Source organism: Chiloscyllium plagiosum, chromosome 4 (genome assembly GCF_004010195.1).
Source record: "Chiloscyllium plagiosum isolate BGI_BamShark_2017 chromosome 4, ASM401019v2, whole genome shotgun sequence".
Lineage (NCBI taxonomy): Eukaryota > Metazoa > Chordata > Chondrichthyes > Orectolobiformes > Hemiscylliidae > Chiloscyllium > Chiloscyllium plagiosum.
In genome coordinates, this window is record NC_057713.1 from 67,332,740 (window position 1) to 67,355,291 (window position 22,552).

Consider the following 22,552-nt stretch of genomic DNA (forward strand, 5'->3'; position numbering starts at 1 on the left):
TATGCTACTTTCTCCCCACCCCCACCCTCCTCTCATTTATCTCTCCACTCTGCAGGCACTCTGCCTCTATTCCTGATGAAGGGCTTTTGCCCGAAACGTCGATTTTCCTGCTCCTTGAATGCTGCCTGAACTGCTATGCTTTTCCAGCACCACTCTAATCTAGAATCTGGTTTCCAGCATCTGCAGTCATTGTTTTTACAATACTTCAGCTCAGTAAGGATAACAGAATAACAACCATCCAATTGCTTTGTGAAAATGATGAAAATAGCACATCAATCATTGTACATATTATTGTCATTGGAGAGTTTGTATTCAAGAGATGAACTGTTAATTCTTGAATAGTTATATATGCCACACTAGGTTCTAAATGGCTCTTCACTCTGACAATAAATCAATAGGTGCAGATTTAGCAGAAATTTATGAAACATTGCAGAAAAATTTTGAATCTCAATCAGTTTCATACTTCTTTGAAAATGATTTAATTCAAATACTACATGGAATTGAATTTGATTTGATTTATTATTATCATATATACCTAAGTACAATGAAAAGTTTTGTTTTGCATGCAATACAGGAAGATCATATCATACAAAGTCCATTAAAATTATAGAACATGTTATATACAATGTTACTGGTGCAAGAGAAAGTGCACAAAGAGTGAGGTCATCATTAAATTTGAAACTTAAAACGTTCATTCAGAGGCTAATGACAGCGGGGAAGAAGCTATTCTTGAATCAATTGGCCCACATGTTTAAGCTTTCGTATCTTCTGCCCAATGGAAGAGGTTAGAAGAGATTATAACCAGGATGGGAGGGGTCTTTGATTATGTTGGCTGTCTTTCCAAAGGAACTTCCAAATCTCCACACTCCTCACCACATCCCAGATCCAACTCGACACCGCCCTCTTGACCTGACCTACCTGTCCATCTTCCTTCCCATCTATCTATTCCACCCTCCACACCGACCTATCACAATCCCCTCTCACCTGCAACCACCTATCGCCATCTCATCTACATTCCCCCCCTGCTGGGTGGAGGAACATAGTACTGTAATCTGATTTTCCAAAGTGCAGATGGGGTATAGAGCAGTAGGCATCTTTGATGGTTGTGTGGTAGTGATCACATATTTTTGGTCCTTTGGTGGGACAAGAAATATGTTGACGGTATTTTGGTGGCACACTCTTGAGGTTGGCCTGAATGAAATCATCAGATAAAATGCATAAGACCTTGGGGTATTCTCAAGTCCATTTCTAGTAGTGTATATTTCTTCAAGAGAACACTTCACTTCCACATGAGGTGGTATGTAGACTGTTGTCAGGATAGTAGAGGTGAACTCGCATGGCAGGTGATAGGGATGGCTCTTCACTGTTAGGTATTCTTGGTCAGTGGAGCACTAACTCAGGGTCACAATATCTGAGCAATTGAAGGTTTGATAAAGAGACAGACCCCACCACCCCTTGCCTTGCCTGATGATATCGTGTGGTCCACGTGATGGATAGAGAAACCTTCTGGTTGTAAGGCACAGTCAGGTTTAGCAGGAGTGAGCCACATCACTGTAAGACAGAGCACCACAGCAGTCTCTCAGTTCCCTGTGGAAGGTAAGTCTCGCTTTAAGATCAACTAGTTTGACTTCAGTACCTTGGATGTTTGCCAGGAGTATGCTGAGGAGGGAGACATGAAAGCACATTGTTTCCTGGTAAGGTGTCTGCTTCTGGTCGATCCTGGGCATTGGTAATGGAAGTCTGCATTTCTGGGAGATAAGAATATGTTCCCAATGAGGTCCTGGGTATGGGTTGTAGCCACTGGAGCTCCGGGGGTTCTTGGAGACGACTCCATTGGGCCTCCACGTTGTCTGGTCTCCATAAGGCCGGTTGTCATTCCTATGCTAATTTAGAACATAGAACATAGAAGAATACAGCGCAGTACAGGCCCTTCAGCCCTCGATGTTGCGCCGATCCAAGCCCACCTAACCTACACTAGCCCACTATCCTCCATATGCCTATCCAATTTGGCCTCCTTGGCATCAGAGCAAGCCTCCTCTCTGGTCACTGTGGGATCAGGCATCGTTTATGGTTGGTTGGGCCTTGATTCCAGATTGTCTCAAAGTGATGAATGTCTGGCCTACAGGAAGCCGGGAGATTTGCTCTAGGCTTGCAAGTCCAGCATCTGTAATTAGGCCTGAATGATCATAGAGTCTTCAGACCTGCAAGTAGATTTAAGTGAATATTATGATTTTTGAGAAGATTTGTAGCTCAGGTTGAGGTTCAGGTTGTAAGTTTGCTCACTGAGCTGGTCGGCTTCTTTTCAGACATTTCATCACCACACTAGGTACTATCATCAATGAGCCTCTGGTGAAGCGCTGGTGTTCTGTCCCGCTTTCTATTTAGGTATCTTGGTCTCTTAAGGTGGGTGATATCATTTCCGGTTCTTTTTCTAAGAGATTGGTAAATGGGGTCCAAATTGTTGCATTTATTGGTGGAGTTCTGGTTTGAATGCCAGGTCTCTAGGAATTCCCATGCGTGTCTCTGTTTAGTCTGTCCTGGGATGGATGTGTTGTCCCAGTCCAAGTGGTGTCCTTCTTTGTCTGTATGTAAGGATACTAGTGATGATGAGTCATGCCTTTTGGTGACTAGTTGGTGTAATGTATCCTGGTGGCTAGTTTTCTGCCTGTGTCCAATGTAGTGTTTGTCACAGTCCTGGCATGATATTTTGTAAATGACATTCATTTTGCTGGTTATTGGTGTTGGGCTCTTTAGGTTCATCAGTAGTTGTTTCAGTGTTTTAGTAGTTTAGTTGGTTACCATGATGCCTAGGGGTCAGAGTAATCTGGTAGACTACTTTCTACTCAAGACTGAATTTTTCACACTTTTCTAAAAGATTGGATGAATAATTCCTTGTGTATCTGTGACTTCCATTTAGCTGTACTTTGAATACCAGCTCAGTTGGCTGCATAGGGCTGCACGACAGGCCAGATCCTGACATCTGAACTGACAGTGAAACAAGCCAGTTCTGAATAGTTAAAAATCATACAGCACCAGGTTATAGTCCAACAGGTTTATTTGGAAGCACTAGCTTTCAGAGCACTGCTCCTGCATCAGTATGAAACAGTATATTCAGAGCACTGAGAAAGGGAGTGAATATTCAAGTCAGTAGATTGGATGCTGTTCAAAACATTTGACTTGAGTCTGGCAGCAAGGAATCCTTACAAACTGAAACTATTGGTAATCAAGGATGGGGTGGAAAAGGCCAAGTAGGCACTGAAAGACTATGGTGAAGTATCATGCACTTGGAAAAGATGTTCCATAATCAGTCAAGAAATTCAGTACTATCCAATGCAAAGCAACCACTTCACCATTACACTTAAATGATATCCTTACAGATGCTGCCAGACCTGCTGAGATTTTCCAGCATTTTCTCTTTTAAATATCATCTCTTTATTGCTACCTTTGCTTCTGGAGCCATGACTCACCTTCTCTCAGCCTCGTATAAATACCTCCCTATTTCTCCCCTTTTTTTAGCTTTGACAAAGGGTCAGTTAGACTCGAAAAATCAGCTCTTTTCTCTCCTTACAGATGCTGCCAGACCTGCTGAGATTTTCCAGCATTTTCTCTTTTGGTGGAAAGTTATAAGCAGGTTTGGAACTAAATAGTTTTAGTATCTTTAACATCAATGAGCAAGTTACTCATGAACAGATATTAGTTGATAACATTGTTGATGTTTCCTTAAATGTTGTCATTCATCTCAAAAGAACTAGAATATAAAATAGGTAAGTACTTCTGAGGCTTTATAAAGTTCTAGTCAGACCATATTTAGAGTATTGTGAGAAATGTTTGAATGTCACCCTTTCTCAGGTGAGAGGTGAGATGAGGTGAAATTAAGAAGGTAACCTCAATTGGTGTGAGAATTGAACCTGCGTTGTTGGCAACACTCGCCAGCCATCCAGCCAGCTGAACTCCTGTACTACCAGTAGCTTTCTGTTCAAGGGAATTATATTCTGTAGCATGAAATTTGGACACATGGTTTTCCCAAAGATCATTAAACATGGATTCTTTATTCCACCTGCATCAGGTCATTACAAACATGAAGAGAAATTAAGGTTAAACAAGAAAAATAGTATTCACGTGGAAATAAACCTGTGGTTGGCATCTGTTTGAGGAAATCCATTGCCTATCTTATCCTTCACAAGTAGATACCGGTTCCTCCAGACAAAATTTGCTCAATTGCTCTGGTTGCCATGCTTGGTGCCCTCCTCACAGTTGCTATCTGCTGCTGGAAGGTCTGGCACAACTGCTTGAGCTGCCCTCTCTCACTAAGCTACCAGTTGCTGGAAGTTCCATTCCAATTTGTGGGCTCAGGAGGAGGGTCTAGTTACAACATCCACCCAGACAGCCCTGTGTTATCATCCCTTACTGTTCTGATTGCTCAGGCAGAGGAAAACAAATTAAAACTCTGATGTGGACACTTTAAAATGAAAGTGTCTTCTTGTTCTTGCAGCATCAGCAGCTGTCCAACTAATGGAGAAAAGTGTCAGCTCTGTGTTTGAGCTGGCAATGAGGAGAATTGCCCACCACTCTGAATTGTCCTGATGGGATCCAATTAAGAGATTGCACTGAGCAGGTGCCACTACAGTCTCACTGCCTGCATGTGTTTGAGCCCAGCATTGGGTCTCAATGTCAGGATCCTTCATTCATCAGTCAGATTCTGATCAACATTTTCCATTAACTCCTTTTAAGTAATTTCTGGCTTGTTGTGTATTTTCAGCATTTTTAGAAGTTTAGCTTCCAGCATTCAAAACATCTTGTTTTCACTTGAGGGAAGTTTTTTTAGTTTCCATTCAACAGGATAAAGTGTTGGGATCGCCATAAGATGGCTCAGCAGCTGATTCTGTCACTTCCTTGTCACAGTGATAGTCTCTGTGGCAGTAGATGGTCCCACCAAAATACTCATGAAACTTACCTTGTCATTACTCTACTGTCCCCAATCCAGTGTAATGGGTATAAAAATAAACTTCAGGTAAAACTTCTGTATATAGCCAACAGTTCCCCAAAAGAAATCTATGCTTTATAACAAAAGTAATACAATTTTCATGTGCAAATGTTCTTATTTTATACATTTTAAGCGCTACCTGATGGGTTACTCAATTGTTACATTGTTACTCAATTTAGTTGTGGAATACAGTGTTCATATACACACTGGAGATGAAGCAAATGCAGGTGCTGTTGGAACAGTTTTCATTATTGTCCATGGAGACAAGGGAGACTCTGGAAAACAGTGGCTGACAAAATCTAATTCAGAACTTGTCACTTTTGATAAAGGAAAGGTAAGTTTCAGTCATAGATTTACACTACATTCTGATTATGATGCTGTAGTTGTGATCTTATCTTTTCCTTTTTTGCAAATTTTTGCAATTTCTGCTAATCCAACCAATTTTCACCACAGTTGTAACAACAATGTGGTTTTTCTTTTGTTTGTATTATAACAAAGGTATGAGCGTTGATTTAGCCACACTCTCTCAATTAGTCAGTATGTAGATAATATTCAGCATTTTTTAAAGTGTGCACAGTTATGAATAGACCAGATATTTCGCCTCACACTTTATATTTTTTACTAATGTCAGAACATTATCAAAAACCTTATAAAAGATCAGTCTAGATTACATCAAATGTCAGTATGCCTCAAAATTTTTAATCAAACTTCCCTTCTCCAGTCTATGTTGGTTGTCATTGATCAATTATTGCCTACTTGAACAGCAAATTATATTGCAATTTCGTTTTCCTGTAATTTATCCAATATTGAACTGGCCTATAGTTACTCAGGCTATTCCTTTCTCTCTTTTTAAGCACTAGTACAATGTCACCCATCCTCCTATCCTCCACCACCATTCTTAAGCTAGAATGGATTGAAGAATGATGGTCAGAGCCTATGCTATTTCTTGCTCTCCCTGCAAACCCCTTTCAGCTTGACTAGTTCCTGAAAATTATGTCCAGAACTGCCAATTCTCTTTTTGGGCTTGCCAAAATAAAAGGTCTTGTTGAGTTGTTTAATGAATGCTGTACTGCTGTGTCTTTTAAACCAAAATTATCCCATTTAATTTCAAGGTAGATGCAATGAACTCCATTAGCTGTCATTTTATTTCGCGCTACTTAGTCATTTGTTTACATGTTTAGTAGATAGAAGACAAAATAATTTTCTCTTATCACTTACAAATCGATTGTGCAACAATATGTTGTGATAAATGTAGTCAGCAAAAGTATGTTCAAGTTTTAGTTGCACAAGATTTTAGAAAAATCACTTTGAGGTAGTGCTGGTTAATGGTTCTTCACTCAAGAGTAGTTCTAACAGGGAGAAATTTGATTTCAATGCATTTAAATGATTACTGGTGGTGTGTGGATAATAGAAACCATCAAAAAATTGGGGCTGAATTTTGCCAGTGTTTAGCAAATTGGTTTAATCAGTGGGATTCATGACAGATAGTCCATGGTGATCTCCGCTGACCTTTCCCATGCAATTCTCTGTTCTTTATTTTATTAATTATGGAACTGACCTCTTTGGCATCTATTTCTTGCAATTTTACAGAAGAAGTAGTAAAAATGCTCACCTTTGCTGGCCGTTTGTGACATTCACCGCACTAGCACCGTATTCAAACACCAGCTCTATAACAAACCAGAAACTGATCCTCACATTATGATCCTACACTATTGGAACCCAGCAGGTGATACAGAAATAGAAGCTGACACCTCATTTCACGGCAGGGAGCTGGTGACCAGGGTGGTTGTACAGAGTGGCAGTATCTTTTCCTCCAGATTACCAAAGGATGCCACATCACCAAATACAGCCTGGACAGAGAAAGTGGTCGAGGTTAGTGTGGACTAAAAAAAAATGACCAGCAGTGCTGAAAGAAGGTTAATGATCTTCTGTATTTGTAAGTAAAGGCCACCATCTTTTTTCTGCTACCTCACACACAAAGGGCCACCATTACTCACGCTAACTGCCACTGCACACATCTCTCACTAAGTCTCAAGGACTGCAACCTCATTACTGAATGCAGCTCAACACTTACTCACCTCATCCTCCAAAACTACTCATTCTTCCTGCGCTCTGCACTCCTCACTTACTCACTGGAGATACCTCACCATCTCTCCTACTCCTGTTTCATGACAATCACTTCATTCATCCACTTCCATCATATCAGTCCCTCCTGTTGTGCCATTATGAGACAGAATCTCTCAGAAGCAGCTCAAGAAAGCAAAAGTGCCAGTAGAGTAGCAGATGTTAAGTTTCTCAACCTGTATGGGGAGAAAATGCTGCAGTTAGCCAGAGAAGAAGGTAACTGGTCATGTGGATACACTGAGACCTGTATGAACATTAGCACCAGTGCTTATTCACTTTATCCTAAACAATCTTTTATTACTTAATTATATCCAATTTCTTCTCTTATTTAAGTATTAGTGGATTCCAGTGAACTGTAATGAGAGGTAAGCCAGCAGAATTGACAGTAAGCTCAACCCCCACTTCTGAGGAGAAGCCACTTTATCTTCATTTGGACCAGCAAATGTTTAATCTACATCCTTGACCAGTTCAGATTTCCACCTCAGTTGGTTCTCTTTCTAGATTAGATTCATGAACATGATCTACTGAGTGCATTATTGAAATGTCTATGCAGTTGGTCAAGGATGAAATGCCACATGTCCCTGACATTGATGACAGCCAAAGACCAGGCACCTGCTCAGCTCCAGACAGAGTATGATCCCATAGTCTCTGCCTTCATCAAAATTCACAGAGAGGTTCACGAACAGCCAGCACTTTTGTCAGAGGCAATGAGTAAACTGGATTAAAGGATGAAGGGGTTCATTAGATTAGATTCGATTCGATTACTTACAGTGTGGAAACAGGCCTTCGGCCCAACAAGTCCACACCGACCCTCCGAAGAGCAACCCACCCAGACCTATTCTCCTATATTTGCCCCTTCACCTAACGCTACGGGGAATTCAGCATGGCCACCTAACCTGCACATCTTTGGACGGTGGGAGGAAACCGGAGCAAACCCACACAGAAACGGGGAGAATGTGCAAACTCCACGCAGACAGTTGCCGGAGGCGGGAATTGAACCCGGGTCTGTGGCGCTGTGAGGCAGCAGTGCTAACCACTGTGCCACCGTGCCACCACCATATTATGAGTATTATGTTAGCTCCAGAACACATACATTTGGCTACTTCCATGGACAAATTATTTTAGTTCACTTATGGGATGTGGGCATCACTGGCTGGGCGTACGTTTGCTGCCCTTCACTTGTTGCCCTTGAGAAGGTGGTGAGCTGCTGTCTTGAGCTGATGTAGTCTGTGAGCTGTTGGTTGACCAATATTTTTAGGAAGGGAATTCCAGGAAGGAACAACGATATATTCACAAGTGAAGATGGTGAGTGGCTTGGAGGGAAATCTACAGGTGCTGGTGTTCCCATATATCTGCTGCCCTTATCCTTCTAACTGGAAGTGGTTGTAGGTTTGAAAGCTGCTGTTCAAGGTCATTGGTGAACTTCTGCAATGCATCTTTTAAGGTGCATTCCAAAAATGCAGTGGAGTAGGACGCTATGGACGGAGCTCATCTGTTCCGTCCATTCCCTCTCTTTTCTCTTTTTTTCTTCTCTTTCGTGTTTCTTTTCCTTCTCTCTTCTTTGTTCTTCCAACACAGACTCTCAACCACAGTGCAGGACCAGCAGAGCAGCCTCCTAGCCTGGCTGGGTGGAGTCTCAGCCTGACTTAGCAGACACTCGGCCCAGTGTGGCGATCTCTCAGTGGCCCATGAAGGAATTCAACCCAACGTAGTGATCTTTCAATTATACATTGCAGTATCTTGGCCCAAGGTGGCCTCAGTATGGACTTCTGGTCTTGAGGGATTCCTCGATGTGCAGTCCCACTATGGTTAAGCACTTAAGAAAGACTGTAGTATTTGAACTTTCAGCTATATTTCTTTATTTTCTGCTCAGAACTAATAAGACATCACTGTACTGCAATTACTGCAAAGTTTACTTTTAAGTTGTTCTTTCTTTTTGCCTTGTTCTTAAGATTCTGTACCGAGGTGGCAACCAGTTAAACATTCTACTGTACTCTTGTACTTTTGTACTTGAGTATATATGACAATAAAATCAAATCAAATTTAGGTACTATACACTATTGCAATTGAGGGAGCAAATGTTTGTGGATATTTTACCAATCAAGCAAACTGCTTTGTCCTGGTATCAAGCTTCTCGAGTATATTTGCAAATGCACCCATCCAGGCAAGTGGGGAATATTCAATCATTCTTGAATGTGCCTTGTAAATGGTGGACAGAGTTTGAGGAATCAGGAGGTATGTTCCTCACAATGTCTGTAAGATAGGTGCACAGATGTATATTGCCATGACTAAGTATTTAAGGTGGGAGGAAGATGGACACATCAAGCTCCTTTCAGGTGTCCCATCCTCTCAGGAAGACAGGACAGTTCCAGCTGGTATCCAGATGGAAGAATAGCCACATACTGGTCTGTCAGAAGCTTCCTCTCGGGACACTCCACAAATGTCTACCTTTCTGCCTCCCCTTTGCCTTTGGTGCCCATGCCTGCAGAAGTCTAAATTGAGGAGCTGGACCTGCATTGGGCAAGACCTTCTTGACATTCCAGAGCCCTCTAGGCTCAGGCACCCTGGTGTGAACCAGCCAAGTCTTCCAGGCTAACAGGCCAATAGAGAGCAGACTCCCTGCATCCCATCAGGGTATCAGGACTCACTTAGAAGTACTGGGACAAAAATGAAGGGAAACGCTTATTGAGTTGCATAGATGACATAGGTGACACATTTAAAATAACCTTGCATTCTTGTAATAGTATCTTCAGTTATATTCTTAAGGTATCTGCTCTGGCATAATTTTCACTTTCAGACCTGCTGATGTTGCACCTGTTTGATGTACCAGCAGCCTGTTCAGATGTCATAAAGATGAAAGAAACTGTTAAGGACAAATATGCTCAGTATTCACATGCAGCCCAACTCCTTGACCATAGAGCGGCATCAGATGTCAGGGATGTTTGTACCATGACATGGATTGCTGCAGCCAAGTGTTTGCACTTTAAGTTGCATAACGCTGAGACTACAAGCAATAAACTTGGGCCTATCCATTCCACATATGTACTGTCCTTGTGAATATGAATTCAGTAATGATTCCACACATGTCTACAGGCAAAATTCCATTCCATGCTTTACAAGGGAGCATGCCACCATTCAATGCTAGGAGGTGTACAGTGGGAAATTCATATCTCCATTTTTCTTAAAGCACAGTGACTTGCCAAGACAAGCTACACAAAGTGTTGCCTTTCTCAGATTAAGTGATGTGCAAAGGGATGCTCAACCATTTCAGGGCAATTTACCAATCTGTGTGAACACTTAAACATTGAAGGCTAACCAGTGATGGAAGTGAATGAAGGAACTAGAACCATAGATATGATACAGCACAGAAGGGAACCATTTGACTCACCTTGTCCATGCCAACCCAAAGACACTCAGGTGCCCTTTCTAATCCCATCTTTCTGAAGATGGCCCATAGTCCTGCATTTTATAACAGCTAAGGTGCAGATCCAGGTACTTTGTGAAAGGACTTTTGCCTCCACCACCAACTCAAGCAATGAATTCCAGCCACCTACCATCCTCTGCATAAAAAAGTTTTTACTCTCATCCCTTCTGCCCCTTAGCTTGAATCTATGACCCTTTTTTTTTAAACTCTTCACCAAGGAAAACAGGTTCCTCTTGTCTACTCTATCTCGACCACTCACAGTTTTATACACCTCAATCAAGTCACCACTCAGCCTTCTCCATTCCAAGGGAAACAACTTAAACCTTACCAATCTCTCCTCATCACTACAATTCTGCAGCCTTGGCATCTTTCTGGTAAATCTTCTCTGCACTCTCTGCTGATAAATTATTACATTAAAAAGCACACAACACCAGGTTATAGTCCAAGGGGTTTATTTGGAAGTACAAGTTTTCAGAGCGCTGCTCCTTCAGCAGGTAGCCAGTGAAGTAGGATCAATAAACACAGATTTTTCTTTAGCTTAGATTCCCTACAATGTGGAAACAGGCCCTTCAGCCCAACAAGTCCACATCAACCCTCCGAAGAGCAACCCACCCAAGACCCATTCCCCTACATTTATGGGCAATTTAGCATGGCCAATTCACCTAACCTGCACATCTTTGGACTGTGGGAGGAAACCAGAGCACGCGGAGGAAACCCGCGCAGACACAGGGAGAATGTGCAAACTCCACACAGACAATCGCCTGAGGTTGGAATCGAACCTGGGATTCTGGTGCTATAAGCCACCAGTGTTAACCACTTAGTCACTGTGCTGCCCCAATTTTATAGCACAAAATCATAGTTCATGCAACTGATATGATATATTGAACAAACCCTAGATTGCTGTTAAGTCTTTCATCTTTTGGAATTGTTTGCAGGTTTTGATTTATTAATATGTAAATCCCAGAACATCTTTCAAGTCACATTCCCGAGAAAATTAAGGTTTTATAAAAAAGGTGACATCTCAGCTCAGACAATAAAGTTACAGGTGTAAAGTTAGAGTCTGTCTGTAATCCAATCTTGAGTCAGACTGGTTCTATTTCCAAAGTAAGAATTCATAAAATGTTACATAGATTGACTACTTGCATTGATTGTTTGCTTTGTTGAGCAAAATAGAAGGTATCTGCAAATACAATTCTGCAAATGCAAATTCACCCCATAGTCTTAGATGTGTGTGTGCATGTGAGGGGAAGAGAAAGAGAGAGGGAGAGCGTGTGTGTGTGGGAGTGTGTGTGTGTGAGAGAGAGATAGAGAGTGCGTGTGAGAGAGATAGAGAGAGAGTGGGTGTGCGTGCATGTGAGAGAGAGAGATAGAGAGAGAGTGAGTGTGTGTGTGTGTGAGCGTGTGTGAAAGAGAGGGTTTGCGTGAGTGTCTGAGGATGTAAGTCTGTGTGTATAGTATAGTGGGTCACCTGTAGCATGACGTGAACCCCAGGTCCCAGTTGAGGCCATCCTCATGCACATTGAACTTGGCTATCAGCATCTGCTTGAACATTCTGCTTTGTTATGTATCCTGAAATCTGCCCTGGAGGACGGTCACCCGAAGATCTGAGGCCAAATGTCCCTGACCGCTAAAGTGTTCCCCGACTCGGAGAGAACATCCCTGTCTGGTGATTGCTGCACAGTGTCCATTCATTCATTGTCATAGCATCTGTTTGGTCTAGCCAATTTACCATGCCTCTGGGCATCCTTGGCTGCAGTGTATAAGATAGACAACATTGGCTGAGTCACATGAGTACCTGCCACATACATGGATCTCCTCATCAGAGCAATTATGTCCTCCCTGAAATGTGGTGTTCAGGACTGCACACAATACCCCAGTTGTGGCTTCGCCAGTCCCTTATACAATTTATATCCCTACTTTTGTGTTCCATACCTCTAACAAATAAAGAAGAACTTTCCATATCTCTTCTCTCCAATATATATTGCTACGATTTAGGGACATCTTGCACATCAAGATCTTTTCATCCAACTGTCTAAGTATGTTCCTGTATATCATGTATTCCCTTGTTTGACCTCCCAAAATGCATTATCTCACACTTATCAGATTTGAACTCCATCTGCCACTTTTCTGCTCATGCCACAAACTCATCTATATAATTTTGGAGCTTATAGCTATCCTCTACATTATCCACCACACAGCCAATTTGTGTTGTCTGCAAGTTTCCCAATTGTGCTCCTCATGTTCAATTCCAAATCATTAATGTATAATGCAGCAGAGTCCCAAGGGTCCTGCGGAGCACCACATGAAACGGCTTTCCATTCACAAGTGCCTTGTGATTTCCCCCAGCCTGTTGCCTATCATTAAGTACTGCACTACACAGCAGTCTGATATTATTGGTAGTGTTGTGTTGGTTATATGGCAGGTCAGTCTGTGGTGCATGTGAACTTAGTTATTTTTGAAGTCCTTGAATTTTTCTGTTGCTGAATAAATATTTCCTTATCCATATGATTGCTTAATATCTTCACCTGATCTCACCTTGATGTCTTACAAAATCCTCCTTATCTTTGAAAAGGTGACGAAGGAGGTTGATGAGGGGAAAGCGGTAGATGTGGTATATATAGATTTTAGTAAGGCGTTTGATAAGGTTCCCCATGGTAGGCTACTGCAGAAAATACGGAGATATGGCATTGAGGGTGAGTTGGAGGTTTGGATTAGGAATTGGCTGGATGGAAGAAGACAGAGGGTAGTAGTGGATGGCAAAGTTTCTTCATGGAGTGCCGTCACTAGCGGTGTTCCGCAAGGATCTGTTTTGGGACCATTGCTGTTTGTCATTTTTATAAATGACCTGGAAGAGGGGTTAGAAGGTTGGGTGAGCAAGTTTGCGGATGACACGAAAGTCGGAGGAGTTGTTGACAGTGAGGAAGCATGTGGCAGGTTACAGCAGGATATAGAGAAGCTGCAGAGCTGGGCAGAAAGGTGCCAAATGGAATTCAATGTAGCTAAGTATGAGGTGATTCACTTTGGGAAGAATAACAAAAAGATGGGGTATTGGGCTAATGGTCGGATACTTGGTAGTGTGGATGAGCAGAGGGATCTTGGTGTCCATGTACACAGATCTCTGAAAGTTGCCACCCAGGTAAATCGTGCGGTGAGGAAGGCATATGGCGTATTGGCTTTTGTTGGTAGAGGAATTGAGTTCCGGAGTCCTGAGGTCATGATGCAGTTGTATAAGACTCTGGTGCGGCCGCATCTGGAATATTGTGTGCAGTTTTGGTCGCCATACTATAGGAAGGATGTGGAGGCACTGGAACGGGTGCAGAGGAGGTTTACCTGGATGTTGCCTGGTATGGAAGGAAGATCGTATGAGGAAAGACTGAGACACTTGGGGCTGTTTTCATTAGAGAAAAGAAGTTTTAGGGGTGACTTGATTGAGGTGTACAAGATGATTAGGGGGTTAGATAGGGTTGACAGTGTGAACCTTTTCCCGCGTATGGAGTCGGGTATTACAAGGGGGCATAGCTTTAAATTAAGGGGAGGTAGATATAGGACTGAAGTTAGGGGTAGGTTCTTCACTCAGCGAGTCGTAAGTTCATGGAATGCCCTGCCAGTAGCAGTGGTGGACTCTCCCTCTTTATGGGCATTTAAGCGGGCATTGGATAGGTATATGGAGGATAGTGCGTTAGTATAGGTTAGGTGGGCTTGGATCGGCGCAACATCGAGGGCCAAAGGGCCTGTACTGCGCTGTATTCTTCTATGTTCTATGTTCTATGAGATAGCAGCAATCGGAGAGATAGAGCAGTAACTAGCAAGACTTTTAAGGTTAGGTGGATTTTAAGGCTTCAGTTTGCAGATAATATCAGAGTAGGAGAAAGTGAGGACTGCAGCTGCTGGAAGTCAGCATCAAAAAGTATGGCCCTGGCAAAGCACAGCCAGTCAGGCAGCATCTGAGGAGCAGGAGAGTCGAATGAAGAGCTTATGCTGAAAACGTTGACTCTCCTACTCCTCAAATGCTGCCAGACCGGCTGTGCTTTTCCAGGGCAACAATTTTTGATGCTGATTTCCAGCAGCTGCAGTCCTCACTTTCTCCTACTCTGATATTATCTGCTAACTGAAGCCTTAAAATCCACCTAACCTTAAAAGCCTTGCTAGTTACTGCTCTATCTCTCTGATTGCTGCTATCTCCCCAAAAAATAAGGAGAATTTTGTAAGACTATTACATTAAGGTGAGATCAGGTGAAGATATTAAACATACAATCATATTGTTGAAGAAATATTTTCTCAGCAACAGAAAAATTCAAGGTTTGGAGATGCCGGTGTTGGACTGGGGTGCACAAGCTTAAAAATCACACAACACCAGGTTAGAGTCCAACAGGTTTATTTGGAAGCACTAGCTTTCAGAGCGCTGCTCCTTCCTCAGGTGGAATAATTCAAGGACTTCAAAAATAACTAAATTCACATGCACTGCAGACCGACCAGGGACTACCTGCCATATAACCAGTGCAACACCACCCAATGAAAGCAAGTTCAAATCCAGCTCAGCAGGTTTTAATGAGGTTCTACCTGCCCTCTCAAACTGAATGGTGCATTTTTGTATCAGACTTCATTAGATGATCCTTCAAGACAATTCTTAATATCATTTTTCATGCTCAGTATTGCTCTAGAGCTCCAATTTCTTCTCCATCACGAGCGCTTCTTCTTTGTCAGTTATGAAGGGTACAGAAGCCACAATGTTGTGAGACACTCTTTCTGGGCTATACTGCAAAAGCTTTGTTGAAACAGTCCAGGCAGCGAAGCCTTAATTTAAGGAGGCCTATTGTCTATTCCTCTGAAGTTAAAATGGACACATGGACAATATCTGTGATTTCTCAGATGAATTTGTGGACCAAGAATTGGGTGGTGTCTCACAAGTCACTAGTTGCTATTAGAATGAGCTTCTGTTAATAAAATTCAGAGCAACTGTGATTTTGATGGGCATTATGATGGGACGGCTGCCCAATCCTCCTGACCATAAAGCTTGCCCCAATAGATAACAGTTTGTTGGTGGTCTAGAACCTTTATTCATTTCTGACAGATGTTGATAATGACAGTGAGACAGGTAGATTCAGTGCCTGTTTATTTTCTTCTATCTTCTTGGAGGATCTTTAGCTGCTGTTTCTCCCTTTGGAAGTTTAATATCTTTTTCAATATTGAATTCTGGTTTCTAAAAAGATTGGAAAGAACCCTCTAAATAACTGCTCAATCTAGAAGAGTGAGCTGATAATCTGTCAGGAATTTGGAAATATAACAGTGTATCAATAACATTGAGGAGAAAGTGAGGACTGCAGATGCTGGAGATCAGAGCTGAAAATGTGTTGCTGGAAAAGCGCTGCAGGTCAGGCAGCATCCAAGGAGCAGGAGAATCGACATTTCGGGCATGAGCATGAAAGAAGGGCTCATGCCCAAAACGTCGATTTTCCTGCTCCTTGGATGCTGCCTGACCTGCTGCGCTTTTCCAGGAACACATTTTCAGCTATCAATAACATTGCTTAGGATCACTGGGGCGGCACGGTGGCACAGTGGTTAGCACTGCTGCCTCACAGCGCCAGAGACCTGGGTTCACTTCCCGCCTCAGGCAACTGTCTGTGTGGAGTTTACACATTCTCCCTGTGTCTGCGTGGGTTTCCCCCAGGTGCTCCGGTTTCCTCCCACAGTCTAAAAATGTGCAGTTTATGTGAATTGACCATGCTAAACTGCCCATAGTGTTAGGTGTAGGGGAATGGGTCTGGGTGGGTTGCTCTTTGGAGGGTTGGTGTGGACTTGTTGGGCCGAAGGGCCTGTTTCCACACTGTAAGCAATCTACTCTAATCTAAACTTACATCAGGCATAATAAAGTGACATATTATGGCCTCACACATAGTGGCCTTCATAAATACACCAATGTCATGCCGAGACATAATCTTACGCAGACTTACGTTGCAAAACTAAAGGGCTAATGCAACATTGGGTGAGTTAATTTCAGGCACTTCTCCACCATGATAGCAACTCCTCCCTACAAACAACCACCCTTTACAGTTAGATGTGGAAAATGGCAGCTCTGAAACATGTAAGTTATAGATAACAATGCAAAAATAGCAAAACTAAATGAGACTTCCAGTCATATATCTACATAGAACAAAGAACGGTTTTGCACAGAAATTACTGTTGAGTCTCACATTATGATGAGGAAGCTATTGGAGAGAATTCTTGGGGATAGGGTCAAATTTGGAAATGGTCAAATTAGGGATGGTCAACATGGCTTTCTGCAGGACAGGCCATGCCTTCTAATTTGATTGAAATTTTCGAAGTGCTGGTAAAAGTGATTGATGAGAGTAGAGCAGTGAATGTTACATAAGGCTTTCGACAAGGTACCTTCTGATAGGGTCATTCAGCAGATTAAGATGCATGAGATCCATAGGGACTTGACCATTTGGATTCAGAATTGGCTTAGCGAAAGAAGACAGAGAATACTGGTGGAGAGTTGTTTTCAAGCTGGAGGTCCGTGACTAGGGGTGCTCCCCAGGGATCCATACTAGGACCTCTGCTCTTTGTGACATATAGGAAAATGTAGATGGGTGTGTCATTAAGTTTGCAGATGGTAAAGGTTTGGTGGAATTGTGGATAGTGTAGAAGGTTGTCAAAGGATACAGCAGGATATAGATCAGTTGCAGATATGGGCAGTGAAATGGCAGATGAAGTTTAATCTGAGTAAGTGTGACGTGCTGCACTTTGGAAGATCAAATGTTAAGGAAATATAAACAGCTAATGGCAGGACCCTGAACAGCATTAATGTAGAGGGGGATCATAAGGTTCAAGTTCATAACTCCCTGAAAGTGGCTACGTGAATAGATTGGGTGGTAAAGAAGGTGTATGGCATGCTTGCCTTTACTATTTGGAGAATTGAGTACAGGAGACAGAATGTTACGTTGCAACTTTATAATACTTTGGATTAGCCAGACTTAGAGTATTGTGCTCAATTCTGGTTGCCACATTACAGGAAGGATGTGGAGGCTTTGGAGAGGGTACAGAAGAGATTTACTATTTTGCTGCTGGGATTAGAGGATATGACCTATAAAGAAAGGTTAGAAAAACTTGGGTTGTTTTCTCTGGAGTGACAGAGTCTGAGGGCAAACTTGATAGCAGTCTATAAAATGAGATGCATAGATGATGGTCAGAATCTTTTTCTCAAAATTGAAATGTCTGATAATACGGAGTATGCGTTTAAGGTGAGAGGGGGTAAGTTTAAAGGCGATGTGAGGGGCAAGATTTTTACACAGAGTAGTAGAAGTCTGGACCATATTGCCGGGGTGGTTGTGGAAGCAGATACCACAGAGGCATTTAAGAGACGTTTAGATAAGCACATGAATATGCACAAAATGAAGGGATATGGAACAAGGGCAGGCAGAAGACATTATTTTAATTTGGCGTTATGTTAAGCCCAACATCATGGGCCAAAGGGCCTGTTCCTGTTCTGTGCAGTTCTATGTTCTATGTTCTATAAACAGGCCCTTCAGGCCATCACGACTTCGTTGACACGTGTTCCTTTTCTGAACTAAAAATGTTTTTCTTTTCATAGCTCTAACACCTCTATTCTGTGCCTCTTCGTACATCTGTCAAGATGCCTCTTAAGTATTACTACTGTTTCTATGTCCACCAACTCCACTCGCAGCTACTTCCACCCTTGGTGTAAAAAACCTGCCTCTCACATCTTCTTCTAATTTGCTTCCTTTTAACTTAAAATTACATCCCCTTGTAATTGACATTTTTACTCTGAGAAAGACTCAGATGATCCATTCTATCCATGACCCTCATAATCTTTCAAACTTCTGTTAGGCTGCCCTCATCCTTCAATGTCAAGTGAAAAGAAACCAAATTTGTGTAATCTCTCCTCATACTAACACCCTTCAAACTAGGCAATGTTCTGGTAAACCATTTCTCTACCCTCTCCAAAGCTTCTACATCCTTCTAGTAATGTGGCAACGAGAACTGTACACAATATTCTAAATGTGGTCAAACTAAAGTTCTATACAGCTGCAATATGGCCTGCCTATTTTTATAGTCTATTCCCCAACAGATAAAGGAAAGGATGCCACATGCCTTCTTGACCACCTTATCCACATAAGTGCCACTTTCAAGGATCTGGTTATGTATACACCCAGATCCGTCTGTATGTTGATGCTGTTAAGGGTTCTGCCATTTACTATATATTTTCCTCCTTCATTAAATCTCCCAAAATACATCACTTTGCATTTGTCCACATTAAACTGTATCTGCCATTTCTCTGTCCAAATTTTCCGTCTGTCTACATCCTGCTGTATCCTCTGGTAATCTCCTCACTGTCCACAGCTCCCCAAGTTTTATGAAAACTTGCAACTTACTAATCAAGGTACCTATATTCTCCTTCAAATCATTTAAGCATATTACAAACTACAGGGATCCCAGCACTGATTCCTGCAAAACACTATTCACAGGTCTTCTGTCAGAAAAACACCCTTCTTCACTACTCTCTGTCTTCTATGACCAAGTAATTCTTACCAGATTACTTGATCCCATGTGACTAAACATTTTGTATCAGCTTCCATGAGACACCTTGGCAAAAGCCTTGCTAAATCCATTTAGATTATGCCCAGCCCTCAGCAATCATCATCTGGGCAACAAGATGGCACAGTGGTTAGCACTGCTACGTTATAGCACCAGGAACCTGGGTTTGATTCCAGCCTTGGGTGACTGTCTATGTGGAGGTTGCTTGTTCTTTTGCTGGCTGCATGTGTTTCCACTGGGTGCTCAAGTTTCCCACCACAGTCCAAAGAACTGCAAGTTAGGTGTATTTGCCATGATAAATTACCCCACAGTGTCCAGGGATGAGCAGACGAGTTGTGTTAGCCATGCTAAGTATGGGGCTATGGGAATGGGTTGGGTCTGGATGGGATGCATTTTGGAGGGTCTATACAGACCTGATGTGCTGAATGACCTCTTCCTGTACGTGTGATTCTATATTCTTTGTAACTTACTCAAAAAAAACAATAAATTTTGTGAGACATGACCTTCCACACACACACAATCATGCTGCCTATTGCTAATAAATCCATATTTTTCTAAATGTGAGGAAATCCTATCCCTCGGAACCTTCTCAAATAATTTCCATACCACTTAGATAAAGCTCACCGGTCTGTATTTTCCTGGATTATCCCTGTTGATCTTCTTGAACAAATGAATATTGCTCTTCTCCAGTCCTCTGGGCCCTCACCTGAGACTAAATAGGATACAGAGATTTCATACAATGCCCCAGTAATTTCCTTAACTGTCTCCCCTAGCATTCTCAGATAGATCCCCATCAGATCTTGGGGACTTGTCTACCTTAATGCTTTTCAAAGCACCCAACATCTCCTTTTTCATATTGATATGCCCTAGAATATTAATATATCCTCCTTGGTCTCACCATCCGTCATGTCCTTCTCCTTTGTGGATGCTGATGCAAAGTATTCATTAAGCACTTCACCCTTAAAAGGTTCCCAAATGCGGATTTACCCTCAAACAACCACCCCCAATCTATATTCCCCAGTTCCTGTCTAATATTTATAGAATCCCAACAGTGTGGAAGCTGGTCATTTGGTCCATCAAGTCTACACTGCCTGTCTAAAAGTCGACCAACTCCTCCCAGCACTATGATCCTGCATTTACCATGGCTAATCCAGGTGGAATTGAACCCAGGTCCCTGTGCCACTCTAGTCATAATTATCATAGAACATAGAAAAGTACAGCACAGAACAGGCCCTTAGGCCCACGATGTTGTGCCAAGGTTTAATCCTAACATAAAATGTAATACTTAACCTATGCATCCCTCAACTTATTGCTATCCATGTGCATATCCAGCAGTCGCTTAAATGTCCCTAATGACTCTGCTTCCACCACCACAGCTGGCAATGCATTCCATGCATTCACAACTCTCTGCGTAAAGAACTTACCTCTGACGTCTCCTCTATACCTTTCTTCTAATATCTTAAAACTATGGCTCCTCGTACCTGTCAATCCTGCCCTGGGGAAAAGTCTCTGGCTATTGACTCTGTCTATTCCTCTCATTATTTTGTACACTTCGATCAGGTCTCCTCTCTTCCTCCTTCTCTCCAGAGAGAAAAGTCCAAGCTTATTCAACCTTTCTTCATAAAACAAGCCCTCCAGTTCAGGCAGCATCCTGGTAAACCTTCTTTGCACCTTCTCCAAAGCCTCTGTATCTTTCCTATAGTAGGGCAACCAGAACTGGACACAATATTCCAAGTGTGGTCTCACCAGTAACTTGTAGAACTGTAGCAAAACCTCACGGCTCTTAAACTCAATTCCCCTGTTAATGAAAGCCAAAACACCATATGCTTTCTTAACAACCCTATCCACTTGGGTGGCAACTTTGAGGGATCGATGTCCTTGCACACCCAGATCCCTCTGTTCCTCCACACAGCCAAGAATCCTGTCTTTAATCCTATATTCAGCATTTGAGTTCAACCTTCCAAAATGCATCACTTTGCATTTATCCAGGTTGAATTCCATCTGCCATTTCTCAGTCCAGCTCTGCATCCTGTCTGTGTTGCACTGCAGCCTGCAATAGCTCTCAATACTATTAATGGAACCTCCAATCTTTGTGTCATCTAAAAATTTACTAACCCTCTGCTCAACCTCCTCATCCAAGTCATTTATAAAAACTACGAAGAGCAGAGGCCCAAGCCCTGTGGGACCCCACTCATCACTGACCTCCAGGCAGAATATTTTCCATCCAAAACCACTCTCTGCTTTCTGTCAGCCAACCAATTCTGAATCCAGATAGCCAAATCTCCCTGTATCCCACACTTCCTGACATTATGAATGAGCCTACCATGGGGAACCTTATCAAATGCCTTGCTGAAGTCCATATACACCATATTCACTGCTCAACCTTCGTCGACCTGTCTTGTCACCTCCTCAAAGATCTCAATAAGGTTTGTGAGGCATGACCCACCTCTCACAAAGCCATGCTGACTGCTTTTATTCACACTATGCTTTGCCAAATAGTCATAAATCCTATCCCTCAGAATTCTTTCCACAACTTTGCTGACCACAGATGTAAGACTGACTGGTCTGTAATTACTAGGGATTTCCCTATTGCCCTTCTTGAAAAGAGGAACAACATTTGCCTCCTTCCAATCCTCCGGTATGACTCCCATGGAGAGTGGGGAGGCAAAGACCCTCGCCAGCGGCTTAGCAACCTCCTTTCTCGATTCCCGGAGCAGCCTAGGATAAATCTAGTCTAGCCCTGGGGACTTATCAATCTTAATGTTTTCCAAAGTTTCCAGCACATCAACTTCATCAATCATGATCTGGTCAAGCCTGTATCCCAGCTCCTCAAAGTTCCCTTTCCTTTTTGAAAACCAAAACAAAAATCTCATTTAGGGCTTCCCCTATCTGCTTAGATTCCACGCACAAGTTCCCTCCACTATCCCTGATCAGCCCTACCTTCTCCCTGGTCATTCTCTTATTCCTCATGTATGAGTAAAATGCCTTTGGGTTCTCCCTAATCCTTCTTGTCAAACCTTTTTCGTGCTCCCTCCTGGCTCTCCTCAGTCCATTTCTGAGCTCCTTTCTAGCAAGGCTGTAATCCTCTAAAGCTGTGCTAAATCCTTGCTTCCTCTACCTTATGTAAGCTGCCTTTTTCCTTTTGACGAGAAGCTCTTCTGTTCTCGCCATCCAAGGTTCATTAATCTTATCCCTGCTTACCTGTCTCAGAGAAACAAATTTGTGCGTCACTCGCAACAACTGCTGCTTAAATAGTCTCCACATGTCTGCTGTACCGTTTCTGTGGAACAATTGCTCCCAGTCTGTACTTCCCAACTCCTATCTGATTGTGTCATAATTTTCTTTTCCCCAATTAAATATCTTCCCTGGGTAATAGCTCCTTTCACTCTCCAAGGCTACGGTAAACGTGAGGCAGTTGTGATCACTGTCACCAAAGTGTTCCCCCATCGCGAGATCTGACACCT

The 22,552-nt window shown here is 42.5% G+C and overlaps 1 protein-coding gene across 1 annotated transcript in view; it reads left to right on the forward strand.

Moving 5' to 3' along the window:
* The window catches only part of LOC122549478 (lipoxygenase homology domain-containing protein 1-like), a gene marked incomplete at its 5' end in the record, with an annotated part of 196,978 nt that overhangs the window by 57,346 nt on the left and 117,080 nt on the right, over nt 1–22,552 (forward strand). The window contains one exon of the mRNA XM_043689337.1: nt 5,164–5,318. Coding sequence (XP_043545272.1) covers nt 5,164–5,318 — 155 coding nt within the window. The remainder of the gene's footprint in view (nt 1–5,163; nt 5,319–22,552) is intronic.